Consider the following 15,412-nt stretch of genomic DNA (forward strand, 5'->3'; position numbering starts at 1 on the left):
ATCCTCCATCCTGGAGACGTGCCCTGCCCAGCACAGCTGCGTCCTCAGCAGCACGGCCTCAACACTGGTGACCCCTGCCCGTTCAAGGACAGTGACATCAGTCATGTAGTCAGTCCCGTGGATGTTTAGGATTGTACGGAGGCAGCGCTGATGGAAGCGTTTGAGGAGTCGCAGGTGGTGGCAGTAGATGACCCATGTTTCAGACCCATATAAAAGAGCAGACAGTACAATGGCTCTGTGGACACTAATCTTTGTACTTTTCATCAGGTGTTTATTGCAGGACACTCCTTTATGGAGTTTTCCAAAAGCTCTGTATGCCTTTGCTAACCTGTTGTCTCTCTCTTTGTCAAGCTGTTTGAGAATAAGCTAGTTTCAAGTAACCTTGTCTTTGCATGCTGGGGATCTGCTATTGTTGATGGATACAGGGACATGAGATCATGCAGTCTGTGTCCCTGCCTAGAAGTGAAGCACAGTGTTGTCACTGCATAGAAAACACTGACAGCAGTAAGTACATGGAAATAATTTGCTTGGTCATCTAAAAATCTCTCTTGTTGTATTTGGTGCTTGAATTTTATCCTGCTAGCTTCACTCTGCAACAAGTAGGAAGATTTTCATTTTTATATATGGAAAAAAAAGAGGGACTGTAGACATTGTATCCTTAGCGAAAGTGACTCAGAGGCATAATTAGAGAGGTTGCCTGCCCTGCCCCATTGTGTCACCTGCAGCACCTAGGCTGTGCAGGGCACTTCAGCTCTCCCTTTGCCTTAGCAAAATGCTTCCAGAGACAGACTACTAAGCACAAGGGCCCATAGCTTTTCCCAGAGCCATAGTTCCTTTGATTTGAAATGTCCTGGTACCTGTAGCTGAGTGATTTTATGAGAAATATTGCTGGATTGAATTAAGGCATAAGTAGGGCAAAAATGGCAAAGGTGTTCTAGAGCATTCTGTAGCAAACCTGCCACACAGTGCTGCACAGAGCTACTGAGGCATCAACAACTTCATTTTAATTTTTCATCTTGAAGGAGGACTCAATCTTTTACCAAAATTTACACTGCTTTGATTGTAGTTTTTCTGTACATCTTCAAAGCTTGCCTAGTGTGATGAATGATGCCAAAAAAAGACTTTTAATGGGGTTTAGTTACCTTATTATAAGGTAACAGATACTATCTGCTGTGCTATTGTGTGGCCGTAGCTAATGTTTGTCACTATAAAAGATGCTTCACTGGCAAATTAGTACTTTTTTCAACCTTACATCAAAACAAAGCAAACCCCTTGTCTGTTTGCACATTCACTTTTCTTCATCAAACTATAATTGATTCTTTATGCCAGTCTTTTAATTCTTAGTATTATTTAGTAATTATTATTGTAAGATTACTAATCACTTTAGAAGATTTCACAGACAAAGAATGATGATATTTTAGATGTCTTCAGGAAAGAAAACAGGATTACTTATGCCTTGTTAGGCAGTAATTTTAAACAGTAAATGCTTATTTTGTTACACATTTTTCTAGCTATATCTAGTGGTGTTTATTGGGTTTTTTTAAACAGTTTTATAGTGGCATTGTATACTTTTTCCAACTTTTAGCACGCATTCTATGTTTTGTTTGGTTTTTTTTTCAAACAGTCACCTCTATAATAGTTGACTTTCCTCGATGCCTTAGAGAACATGGACCCCTTCAGGCAGGGAAAGAAAACTTTCGAGTTAAGGGCTCTAATTCCCAAGCCAGCACAAAATGAAAACCTGAATAAATATATAGCCTTAGAAATGCATCTGCCACACTTTCAGTGGAATTAGCAGTGCAGTCTTCTTGTAAAGCTCTAAGTATTGCATCCACTGCTAGTCTAGTTATTTGTTTTTAAGGCTAAAAATCACCTATGCAATTACTATTGCAACTTTTGTTCTTGAGCATCCCAGAACTTCAGATGTCATCTGCTATTCTATCTTGACTAAAATGGAGGTTTCTTAGTGTGTAACATGTATCTCCACCTCAACACCACTACAAGGACTAAGTAGTGGCCACTGATCCCATGGCCTCAACATGCTGAGGCACTTGCCTAAACTTGGCTTCGAAAGAAGAACATCACTTTCCCAGTTTCCAGCATGACTTCCATTTTGGTTTCATGGGCTGAGAAATTTTCTGTTCAGACCTGACTGAGCTCAGCCCTGGTTAACTTGTGTGATAGCTGGAAGATGGTATTATTATATACTTCAGGCTTAAAGGGACACAGAAATTAAACGGAAAGGACCATGTCACTTAAATGTGCTCAGTATGGTGTGTATAAAGCTGGGGGACACAGAATCACAGAATATTAGGGATTAGAAGGGACCTCAAAACACCATCTAGTCCAACTCCCCTGTCAAAGTAGGATCACACAGGAATGTGTCCAGGCAGGTTCTGAACGTCTCCAGAGAAGGAGACTCCACAACCTCTCTGGGCAGCCTGTGCCAGGGCTCTGTCACCCTCACAGTGAAAAAGCTTTTCCTAATATTTTTGTGGAACCTCCTATGTTCCAACTTGCACTCGTTGCCCCTTTTCCTGTCATTAGATATCACTGAGAAGAGCCTGGCTCCGTCCTCCTGACACTCACCCTTTACATATTTATAAACATTAATGACCTCAGACGTATTTGCATGTTTTGTGTTGCTTTAATTTCTCATTACTGAAAAATTGCTGTAAAGCATCTTCCCTTTTAATTTTTCAGAGCATTTTACTCTTGCTTTGACTTGATATGAATGCCATGACACTTGATTCAGGAAAATAGTTTTTTGGGTGAAGGAGATGCATTTGATAACATATATGCAATTCAGTCTCAGAGATTAGCTATAATTTTGTGACCTCTGCTTTCAAAGTTTGTCTATCGCAAGTTGAGTTTGCATCTGATAAGTTTCATGAGTATAAAGTTTGAAAATGGTGTTCTGCTATTTATGCAACAAGCTATTAGAAACCCAGGAAATAATGTATTATGGTAGTGATTTTTCGTGGTACATTATGAGTTCAGACTGAGATGTTGCAGACTTTAAAAAACTGGGCTCCCATGATTCAGATGCCAACCTAAATCATATTTTGTAATTATAATTGGAATTCATACAATGGTAGACTCTGTGAGCTTGCTTCCCTCATAAATCGTGTGTTACTGAGATTTTTTTACCCTGATTAATCTTTTTCTTTTTTACAAAATGTCAACATACAATTCACAGCCTATTAATATGGCAATGTATTTCCAGGAGTAAGGAAAATAAGTCTTTATCTCAAGCAATTAAAATTGTGCAGGTGTGATTTAGGTAAAATACCTTTCAAATAATTCAAGTCTGGTAAAACTATGCCACTATTTTAATTCAGCCTTTCACGTTTTATTCAAATAAGTGTCAAACCACAAAGTTCTATCACAGTTCTCTTCCACAAAGAAGATAAAACTTAAAGAGTATTAGTGAAAAAGAGCATCTGCGTCCGTAGCAGATGAACAGATGTATTGCTGAGTTCATAGAGAAAGAGTATTAAAGAGAACAGTAACCTTTACTTATCCATTAAAGGTGAGAAGCAACTGCTGTCTACTTTTTGGATTAGTTGGTTTTACCCATGGCAAAGCAAGGGTAATATTTGTCCACATTAAGACAATTTTGAGCCTATTCTTCTGAGTTCTCCTTCTGCTTGAATAATAAAACTTTTAACAGAGTGTTCTTGAATACCAACAATCTATCCATGTGGTTCTCACCAGAGGCTTTTAGGAGCAGGTAGACTGGAGGGAAGCACAGAGAGGACTGTCGAGGCTTGGGATGTGGAGGGCAGAGGTGGCTTTTGGTACAAGTTGTGTGTTCCTGAGGAATCCTGTCTGAACATGCCCTTCTTGCATGTGTTCTGGGCATCTAAGTTGCTGCTCCAGCAGATGACCCCTAGAGAGGCTGCAGGGTTTCAGTGTGAGGTGACTCACCCTTACATCACAGAGAATTAAACTGACGCAGTGAGGCATCGTTTGTTCCGAGCCACAATGAATGAACCGCACATTATCACCATTATTATGACGGATTTGAGCTTTTCCAGAGAAGTCAATTTCTAAGTGTGGTTTTTATTTTTTGCTGCATGCAGAGCAGCACACAGAGAGAATCATGTCTTTTTTTTTTTTATCCCCAAGTATATGCACACAAAAAAGTTCTGCTGCAGATTGATTAAAAAAAAAGATTTTACCTCTGCGTAACGTTTTTTCCTCCTTGGTTAACTTGTCTGTTGGACATTTGTGGCTAATGTGGATTTTCCTAGAATTCAAAACAGCTGCCTGCCAATATATCCAGCCCAAATAATGATGTAAACGCTTTTCTGAAGCTAAAACCAGTTCTGCTCAAATGTTTTTAGTATGTTACAGTCAATCGCTGGTTCAACTTATTCTATGAGTTTTTATCTTCACGTGCCATCAATTTTCAAAGAGGTTTTGTCTTTCTAAGAATACCAATAAGATGTTTTATTTCCCTTCTCCAACTGGTTTTGTTGAAGTCAGCTGGGACCTTTCTATCACTTTCTTTCAGAGCTGTATCAAGAACTTACATCGTGTAACGAACTTAACAAGTTTCAAGCTCCGTTGTGGTACCTTTTGTGCAAATAAAAGGAGATTTTTTATGAGTGGGAGCATCTGAATGCCAGAAGTAAGACTTCTGCAAACATGTTCAAATTTCAAGAGAAGTCTATCTGTGCAGGTTTTCTTTAGCTCTATATGACTGCACAGGCTGAATGTCGTTTTTGATATTTTCATTTTGTAAGTAAATGTATAATTCCTTACAATTTAGTGTTTGTCAAGAGCATCTGTAAAGGTAATTATTTCCAATGTAGTAAGTCTTGTGGAGACAAACACAATCTTTTAAATATCTCAGTAGAAATCATTAATGTTTACGTGCAAGTTATCAGTCAAATCATTGATATACTAGAGGCATCTATAAACCGCTGTTTCATAATTAGATTTAGTGAATTTCAAAACTAGAGGAAAAGGCAGTTCATTTCCAGGTAAGCTTTCTAGAGAAGCAGTATCAGTATTCAAACATTTTTTATTTTATTTTATTTATGCACTACTAACTAGAACACCAAATAAAACATAAGTATTCTGAAAGCAAAATGCCCCAAACTGTCCTCTTTGTTACAAGAAGTATTATCTTGGTTTGATGCTTGTTTGTTTTTTTTCTGCAACAGTTAAATCATGGTATTTCCCAGAAACTCCAACCAAGAACTGTGCTGAGGGATCAATTAACCGAAGAGAACGAAACAAAATGCCTCTAAATAGCAAAGCCACAAAATGATTTTACTAGTTAAATGGCAGACTTTTTGAGATTAACTTGGGAGTGCCTAGCTCCATGTTGCATGCTGCCTGCAGGCACTGGGGGCTGCTGCAAGTGGCTTCACAATGGAGAGCTGTTTCGGTAGCCATGCAGACTGGAGATCTTCTATTGGAATAAGAGCTGAAGTTCAGTAATCTGAGATAAGGTACAAAATGCAGATGTGTTTGTCTCAGCTGACTCTCCTGCCAACACAGTTCCCCTGCATCATTACAAACCACATTTTGCTTCTGGCACAGTGCACACTTGGGTCTCATATTCCAAACAGAGGCTTAAGGTTAGCCACAAAGCTAAGAAAATTAATGTAAGGCATGATCTGCTTTCCCAGCATTCCAAGGGTCAGTCTAGCCCCAGTGCTGCTGGTCTCATCTCGTTGTTGCTTCAGGGTGTCTTGTTGATGCAGCCCTGACTCAGACTGCCCCAGTAGAAGGAACCGTAAGGGCGAGTCTAACCCAGTGATGAGTTGAGCCCAGTTAGTCCTTGGGCCATGAGGATTCCTCCATTCCCAGCAACAGAAAAACTGGAAACTATCTCCACTGTGAAGAGCTAAGAGTGTGCAAACTCCAGCCTCTCTCAGTCTGAGGAGAGTAGGTGAGATACATCACCCACAGAGATTAGGGAATTGCATATTTGTAGAGACATAGATACAAATAGGAATACTCATCGTGGAGAAAATTATTCATTGTTTGGGTAGATTTTGGTGTGATTTTTTAATACAATCTACAATCTGTGTATATAGTATCATGTCTATTCAAGTTATGGTGTAAGCCCTACACTCGTGTATTTTAAAACTTTGATTTTAAAAGACTAAGAGGAAGAAAACAAAAGATATATCTAGGATTGGAAGTGTATGTGATAAATACAACACATATATATATAGTATATATAGTATAAAAGATCAAAAGCATGTAATAGTATATAATATTCTATAAAATCACAAATACACAAATAGAAAAGGAAAGATTACAAAATAGGCTATAGAAGAGAAGTCCTTTTCCCCATAGGTAAACCAAATATTAAAAAAAAAAATCGTCAACTCCAAGATGTATATTTTTCCAAAGCCTTCACTCTTAACAACTTGTTTAGATCTCAAGTAAAGGATCATGAAATAGAATTTTTTCAAGTAGTCCCAAGTATGAAAGAAATTATCTTTTTCCTGAGGAGTCTAATTTTCTTGCATAATTCCCTCTTGGTTCTCTGTCACGCTTTATTGTACCACACATTCCACAGTGATGATACCTCAACCATGATGGTTTGAGACTTTACACGTAAGTCTAATGGCAGACTTGGCTGAAGGTAGTGTTGGAAGGCAGACAGAAGTTCAAAGGCCTACAGAGTTTAATCTAGGGATAGAAGGGTTTTTTTGTGATCTTCAGCTGATGACTGGTACGTAATACAGGCTTCTTATAATGTAATGAAGTTTTGTTGTACTGTTTTTTAGACTACTGTTATAGTGATTATATATTTAACAAGAAACCAGAAAGAACTTTCCAGATTGAATATTACCAATATACAATGATTAGTGAAATGCCAACATTCATCTTTATACTCCTCTGAGCACTAAATAGGTTTGTTGAGAATAATTTCCCTTAAATAATAGGCTTAGCTTCAGGCTGTATTTTAATAACATATCCTTATAAAATCCAGCTGAGAGTTTTGATATTACTTGGAATTTTATATTCTCTCTTAAAAGTGACTTTTTTGCTTACTTTTCCCAGGTGAAGAGCCTATTAAAGCAAATCGTCTCATACTGGTTCTGAAATGTTAAATGCATGATATCTTTTTTAAACAAGTCCCAAGAAAAGACATACTTGATTTGTTTAAAAAGTATTATTTGTACTACAAACACTAGCAATTCATATGAGTAATAGTAATAACTGATTTGTCTTTCTGGAAGTTTATTACAATAAAATGTCACTGGACTCATGATAAAAAAAACCCCTCTGGTGCTTTCTCCTGAGAGGACCATCTATGGAAAGAAAATTTGAGAGAAGAGGGGATGTGGCACTTAATATTTTTTAATGTTTAAAACCTTTTCAATTGCTTTAGGGAGCTCACAGTGAGAAGTGTGCATTGAAAAGAGTGTTTTGGACACTGGCTGACACAGGCTTTCTCACAGCTGGGGAGTGCCAGCCCCTCACCAATGGTCACACCAGCCTAGAGCTGTGTGGGTCTGGAGGACGGAAATTTTAGGTCACCTCAGGTTAGGTCATATATGCAGAATGAGGAAATATGTAGAGATTTTTATAGGTAAGTGGGCACAGTGTCACTGAGCTGATGAGTATGGCTGAGAGGGATTGTATATGACAATTACAAGTATTCTGAATTCTTACTGGATCATTTAAAAAAAAATCAGAAATGAGCAATTAAACTGCTTCCGCAGCTTTTTATTTATCATGGCTGTTATTTTCTTGATATGTTCTGGAGTGAGTCACACAAAAAATAATAATCTGGCAGACACTTTCATGGGCAAAAGACATTTTTTGTCTCATTCAGTAGTGAAAAGAACTAATAAATCTGATATTCCTGATACCTGATTAAAAAAATTCAGGCCGTCAGTTAGGCTACTTATTGAAAGGTCAGTTAGATCATCTGTGAATGATGAAAGATAAGTTAGTCTAGCATGCACCAAACTGAATGTCTTCTACTGAATAGGTGCAGAAGAAATTTGAGCTGTTGTCGTATGTCCATGGAAGCATACCATAGTATTGATATAAAGCTCCACGTAGCACCTGAATAAGTAGTTGGGGTGAAACTCTCCAGCAGAACTCCTATTGGAGCTGGTGAAAGCCTGTTCAGCCAAAGCATTTGACTTTGCCAAATATATTTACAGTCAGAAGTGGGAGCTTGTTGAAAACAAGCGGATACACAGATTGATGCAAATAGGGCAGCAGAAGTGGGGAGGTAGTTTATACTAAAGGTTTATGAGCTTGTCTGCTTTCATAGAGTGCAGATGCTGAGTTATTTCCTTTGTTTTCCTCAGACACAGGTCATGTACTGATGCAAATCTAGATGTAAGAGTCTTGCTTGCTCGTAGATATTTTTAACGAGGTGTATTTATGGAACTCAAGGAAACTGAAATATTTTACATTTTAATCCCAGCAAATAAAATATCTGAGGCAAATTATTCTCAGCTGAGATGCAATTGATTATACTGTTAAAAATAAATAATTTACTACACTAGGTTTTGGGAACTCAATTCACTGGAGGGTTGTGTTATAGGATGAGAAAATACTAATGGATGAATACTCAAAAATGTTTTTTGAGAAGTTATAACCATAAACATTGTGTTAAGGGTAAGAAATAAATTTAGAGGTAACATTGTGGGAACAACACGAGGGATGTTAGTGTTTACAAGTAGTCCTTCACTGAGAAATAAAATACAAGAGTGGACACCAGCTGCAGCATCAGTGGGTTACCAAATAGAAAGGTCCAAAAAAATCCAATTACAATATTTAGGGTTAGAGAAAATGATAAACCGTTATCCCTGTCATTTTCTCGGAAATGGCAATTATCTTCTTCAGTTTTGAATCTTCTAATGAGCTACAAACTATTCATACCCGTTTGTATGTGTTCTTTGTTTTATTTCTTTTCTGATTGGACTTTGCATCTAGATTTTATAAAGGGAAGAAAACTTGACAGAAATACATTAAAACACTAAAAGGATACACTTTGCTCATTAAATTCATACATATAACATGCAAACAGAGCATTTTTTAGTTCATTCAAGTGTTTCTAATTTTATAATCTCTGGAATCAAATTCAGTCATGGTTATGAGTTTGCTATCATGATTGGTAGCTGTACCTAAACCAGACATACATTATGCAAGAGATCATTACTGGAAGTATTTAATTCATGTCCTATATTTCCCAGCTACTAAAGCACTGGGATTCATTGGAGTGAAATGAAACTGAAACAGAGTATAGGCCTCAAGCCAGGAAAAATAAAAATTAAGAAAAAGCACTGTATGGCTGCGAGCCAGTGCATGCTCCATCACTCAGTTGTCAGCCTCCTCCCATGGCAGTGGCCAAAGAACATTTTAAATTATGGTCTCTGGGTTTAGAATCTAAAGCTTGTGCTGTATAATACATCTGGCATAGCTCAGCTCTTCCCTTTGCCATGATGCACAGTGAGGAGGATGTAGCCTCTGTGAGCTCCTGCTCTCTGAGCTTCTCCTCGGGAGCCAGGGTGCAGCTACTGCAGGGCCGGTCGTGCGGGATGACCTGAGCATCCTTCTGAGGTCCTCCACTATAGTCTGGCTGGGAGTGCTACAAAACTCAGGTGTGAGTTCATGTCAGCATTTTCTTCAACATCTTGATGGTCTACACTGTATTGCAAAAAGAGGAAATAAAAGTTGAATTTTGTAGAAATCGAGTCGGTCACTTGCCTAACTGGGTTGGATGGGACTTCTAAATAGTGTATGGTTACTGCCTGTAGAAACAGTTTCTCTCTGCTTCTTTTTTTGTGAACTTTTTGACAATGTCACAAAGTTTCTTTCATTCCTTCCAAAGTAAACCAAATAGTAATGTTTTCTCTCTCTTATTTTAATATTTTCTGTCTCTTATTTCAGCCTTTTGGAAGACGCAGTCCTATTATTATTACTCATGTTATCCTTGATTTATATAGCCTGTATCACAAGATCTAATTCACTGCTGCTAAATCAAGGCTGGTTTACATACTTGCAAAACACCATAGTTTCTTGCAAAGAGTTTTATGGCCCAATACTAGCATGCTCAGGCTGCTCAAAAGATCAGGTATTAAAAATACCTGAAAAGCATGTCTGGAGTCAAGTGTGCTTTTGACAAGCATCAGGTAAAACAACAAAGCTTTTTGGAGGAAAAAAGCAGAGGAATGACAATTGAAAGGATATTTTATCTGCTCTTCAGGACATTCAAAGTGTTTTATTTTTTACACTTCCTGGTATGTAAATGCCATTGTTGTACTACATTCAAAAAAAGAAATTTAAAAAGAGTAGCTTATGCTCAAAGAATGGGAAAACATCAGTTAGGTCAAAAAAAAGGATAACTTTTGAAGAAGAAAACTTGTCAATTGGGCACATGCTATCTGTAGCTTACCTGACTGCATATACATAGATATTAAGAAAAAAATCATGTTTCACTTGTGCTTGGAAGGTGGTAAGTTTTGGGGTTGGTTTTGGTTGAGTTTTTTTTCCCTCTACACCATGTGCAGGTTTTATTTCTTTTACAAACATTTGCTTTTGAATCTGTATGTAACAAATACAAGTTTGTAGGTATCTCCTTATATAACTATACATTTTTATACTCCAGTTTTGAATATGCAATATACCAAAAATATCAAGTGACTCTTTTTATGAAGTACTTAAGAGGTTTTAGTGCATCCCTTAGCTCAGGGTGAAGTAAATGTCTGTGTTTGAAGCAAAAGGCTGTAAATAAAAAATGCACTTTGAGGATCAGAAATCTGTGTAGGTTCCTAAACTTACTTATGTCATAAGTTGAATGATTCAGGTTTATGTCAGTGGGCAGGCTACAGCTGTTGTTCTCGAGCTGGCATTTTCTCAGGCTGCCAGAAAGCATCTGCATCACTGGGCATGTTCTGTATATTAGAGCGAGAAGAACAAGAGCTGCAGGACCTTTACTCTCTGCAGCCGATCAGAAAGGACAGCTGATTGTGGTCAGGAGCAGAGCGTCTCTCTGCAGCTCCTCTAGCCCTTCCCTCCTCTGAAACCTCACAAGAAATTAGCAGGAGTAAGGACGGTCTGGGTTGAAAGCGGAGCCCGTTGCTAGAAATGGGGTTAAAGGTACCACAGTAGTAGACTAAGTGGCTCAGCTGGGATCCAGGAAGAACAGAGGTCTGTATGGAAGTTCTCAGCCTCCAGGAACTGGGCACACAGGTATTTGTGTCTCTCACGAGTTGAGGCTTTTTTTTTTTTTTTTCCCATTTCTTTTGATTATGAAAGCCTGGTGGGTTTTGGGGTTTTTTTGCCTTTAGCTAAAGACAAGAGAAAATATTTATAAGCTTTTTATAAACTTGGAACAAAAAGTTTTGCAGTTATTGACAGATCAGCAATTATAAGATTATGATCTTGTAATTGGCAGATAAATAGGAATAGCTGAAGGAGTAACATATTTTAATTTATAACTATTTGTGCTTTGCAGTGACTTTCAAATAATTAGGTAGGTATGTTATTTGTTCCTTTTTACAGGAAAATCTTTATATAGACCAAATCACTAAGAATTTTGGCAGAGGGTTCAATAGGAAATGCCGTTTGAAAAAAATGTTTTAAGGTTGAGTGTATGAAGCTGCAGTTTAGAGATCTATCTGCTTGCATATTTTCCTCTCAGGGAATGTATGCCAGAACTCAGAGTAATAATGATTTTCTATATTTTTCTTGTGTTAGAATTTCAGAGAAGGAAGAAACAGTTATTTATAGATTTTTTTTTTCCATGGTTATAACCGTGATCCATACTCCAGGTCAAAAGAAATTGAGATAAACTATACTGGGAAATGTTTATTAATCATGTTGGATTAGATTTGTAAGTATGCATTTAGTAGTGGAACACGATACACCAGTTAATGGCTAAATAATACTATACCTTGTTTTGTCCTAAACTTAAATTAAAAGTGGCAAATAAAAGGGTTTTAACTTTCTTTTTTTGACATTTGCAATGTTAGCTGAGACGTTGTATTACTAATGACGCTTTTCAGTATGGAAATAAAATATGTACCCTCATTTCGTATCATATATTTTTCATACTTGAGTGCTATCAGAAATAAATAACACAAAAGATTTTATCACATTTATATGATCATTCAGTACAGCTGCACTTTATTCTGGTTACACTTGAACCAAACATTGCTGAGAAATTGTGAACCAAATTTTTCTGGTTTAATAAGTAGGTGGGAAACTGCTACGAGGTCATGGGGACCATAATGCCTAATAATGTATTACTTAGGTATATATGTAGGTCGTTATGTAATAACAATATGCTCCAGGTTTGTGCAGGAAAAACTTGGCACCTATGTCTGTAATACTATATGGATTTCCTGAACTGTACAGATTTAGCCAGTTGGTTGTCATTCACTTTTTTCAACCTTAATGAGCACCAGTACTAAATGTTATACCAACCACATGCATTAACCAGAAAGCTCTTTGTGCTTCTGTCATCCATCGTGACTCTACTAGTGATTCATTGCTTCCGTCAAAGTAATATATTTTTAAATCATGCTTTCATTTGTCTTTCCCTTGACAGGAGGCATTGTTGATAAGGACCTTCGTCACTACCTCAATTTACGGTTCCAGAAAGGTTCGGTAGACCATGAGCTCCAGCAGATCATAAGAGACAATCTCTACCTCCGCACGGTCCCATGTGAGTAGAGTCGAGATGAACAAATCTGTTTTCTTAATGGCAACAGACTGTCTCAATTATTGCTGCTGAGGCATTTGCAAGGTGTGAAGAGGTGGATTGTAGATGAAGCAGTCTTCCTGTAAATATGTTAGTGGCTTTGTTCATGTCTTCCGTGATATTGCTGAGAAACAGAACTGTATAATGCTGAATCAATTTCTGAAAATGTCTGGTGTTTTAAAAAACTGTAATTGTAGAATAATAATATTTTTATTCTGTAGTTTTATAATCACAAACTTAAAGAGAAAAACCTGTTTCTAGGCTGGTTAAACCGATGCCCAAGAAAGAGTTTGATCTGCTTTGTATTTCACAGTATTACACGTTATATAATAATACCATGGGGTTTAGAATGCAATGGGGCAACAGAGGAAACATGCAAACTAGGAAATTTTGTTGTTTAGCTACAGCAGAAATGACAATGCAAGTTCATATTGTATTTTATACATTTTCTTTTTTTGTTTGTTTCGTAAGTCAATGGTATCTATATCTGAAATATTCCAAAACCTCTAAAATCATTTTGTTGCTATTGACATTATTTATCTATTTCTTTGGTACACGTGGGGTTAAGCAGAGTAACAAGAACCATGTTTGACTGTCAGGGCTGTACCTCTCAGAACAGATTTACTTGAATGACAGACAATATATCATTTAAAATGGACTGAAGTTCCATTATTCTTCCCTTATAAAGTAATTGCTTAGTAGACAAAAAATGCTCCTTCTGATTTTGGCAAAAAAAGGGTGCACATTTGAACTTGTAGACTGGACACTGGAAGAGGAAAGCATATTGAGTAAATGACTGTGCTATTTATATGGTAATGGGTGGACGCTTCTTGAAAACTCTGTTGTGAATGCTTCCGCATGCCATTAAAAAATGGAGATTTGGAAAGCTCCACCATAGAAAGACGCTCAAGCATTTCACTTTTGTTTTGGAAGCAGAAGATAAAGAAATAGTCTTAATTTCAGGAATTCTATTTGGTTAGAAAGGAAGGTGGAGTAAAACATTGCAAAATGACCGCCTCTATGCAGAAAATCAAAACCACTGCATTTTTGTGAGATTTATGATTAATTAGGTTTGTCTGAAGGTGCTGAAAAACATCGCAATTGAAGTGCAGATGCAAGCACAAATATATTTTGAGATTAAATCCCACTTCTTAGGATGTCTGGTAAGGTCATTATCATACAAGTATCCTTATTATAGCCCCAGCACACGTTTATTAATAATGGAGATCCAGATTAAAAAGCAGGAAAACCCAACAATATTTCAAACAAGGCACACATTTAACAGATAGTGTCTCTTGTCAGTATGGGCATGATGAATAGTTTTTCAGATTGTTTTGTTTTTAATCAAGGCAATAGTAAAATGTTCTCTCTTGTCAAGTGAATTACAGTAGTCTCAGAAGCAAATTTATCATTCAAAAAGTGGCACTACAGCCACGAAGACAACAGTTTGGAACCTATAAACACTGTAAACTCTTAATAATACCTTTTTTTTTTTCCTGCTGTAAATTGTAAAAATAGAAAAAAAATAAATAGTGCCCAAGTGGCATATTTTCCTTGAAACTTCATTGAAAATCCTATTCAAGGAGCCTTTCTGGAATGTGGGTGTTTAAAAGAAAGAAATTAACAAATGCAGACAAGGTGGTATGTAGTTAGTGAAAGAAGTTTTCATAATTTAAGTAAATAAAAAGGGCACCATACATTGCAACCCAGATTTCCCCTCCATCATAGCTGTGGCGAATTTTGTTTTAATGCAATTTTATTTTATCTCCATCATTCATGTTTAGGAGGGAAGATATTCTCCAGTGTTTTCTTTTTTTTTCATATAACTTTAACTGATTTTTGAATCATGAACTTAGTTTTCAAGGGTGCTGGTATTCAGTATTTTCTGCTTTGGGCAGTTGGAGGTTTTTTCTGAAGCTCTGTACATAAGCTAAGTGTAATGGTTAGCTGTCCAAACACTGTGCTTTACAACTGGTAGGGAGATTTCTCTAGTACACAGCAGTAATATTTGACTGAGTACACCTTTGCCCACACGTTCACTAAGGAGTACAGATTGACCATGTACTTCTTACAGGTCTTGCAATGGATGCCAACACAGGAAAAGCAGCACTCAATGTGGTTGAATTCTTCTTCATAAAAATATATAGAGAAAGCCAACTGCAGCAACGTAGCCTTGATTTCCAATGGCAAGGTTGTAACTTAAAGAGAAAAAAAATCTGAAAAGGTGTCAACCTTTTGCCTTTAAAAATGCACCTACAATCTTTCCTCAGTTACAGACGTGTAATTGCTAGTGAAACCAGGAGAACCTTTGAAAGAGAGTCCTTGACCTTGAGGTTTTACTGTTCTTTGCTTTTTGTTCAGACTGGCAGCAGTGGCCCTAGCGGTGCAGTGGGCAGGATCCACTGGTTTCTCAGCCTTCCAGGTCAGATTAAGACACCTTTCACTTATATGAAATGAGTGAGTATTCTCTGCGAAACTCGGAAGCAGAGAACTAAATCTATAGCTATTTTAAATCAAGCTAAGGCAAGTGTACTTAAAACAGGTAAGCTGGTATTTACTGAATAAGAATTAGAATTGTGCATTACACAAGTATATTTCCCATGTGTACCAAAGGTGTCAGAAACTCATGGTGTAACAGTAATGGATCAGTTCTACCCTCAGAAAATGTGGCCCCTGTGGATGGGATGAACTAGTTGGGTTTGTTTCTCT

General features: G+C 37.2%; 1 protein-coding gene across 1 annotated transcript in view; it reads left to right on the forward strand.

Moving 5' to 3' along the window:
- Positions 1 to 12,550: 12,550 nt before the first annotated feature.
- The window catches only part of LOC104276692 (membrane-associated guanylate kinase, WW and PDZ domain-containing protein 2-like), a gene marked incomplete at its 5' end in the record, with an annotated part of 275,138 nt that continues 272,276 nt past the window's right edge, over positions 12,551 to 15,412 (forward strand). Inside the window, one exon of the mRNA XM_009873105.1 lies at positions 12,551 to 12,667. Coding sequence (XP_009871407.1) covers positions 12,551 to 12,667 — 117 coding nt within the window. The remainder of the gene's footprint in view (positions 12,668 to 15,412) is intronic.

Source organism: Apaloderma vittatum, unplaced genomic scaffold (assembly GCF_000703405.1).
Source record: "Apaloderma vittatum isolate BGI_N311 unplaced genomic scaffold, ASM70340v1 scaffold430, whole genome shotgun sequence".
Lineage (NCBI taxonomy): Eukaryota > Metazoa > Chordata > Aves > Trogoniformes > Trogonidae > Apaloderma > Apaloderma vittatum.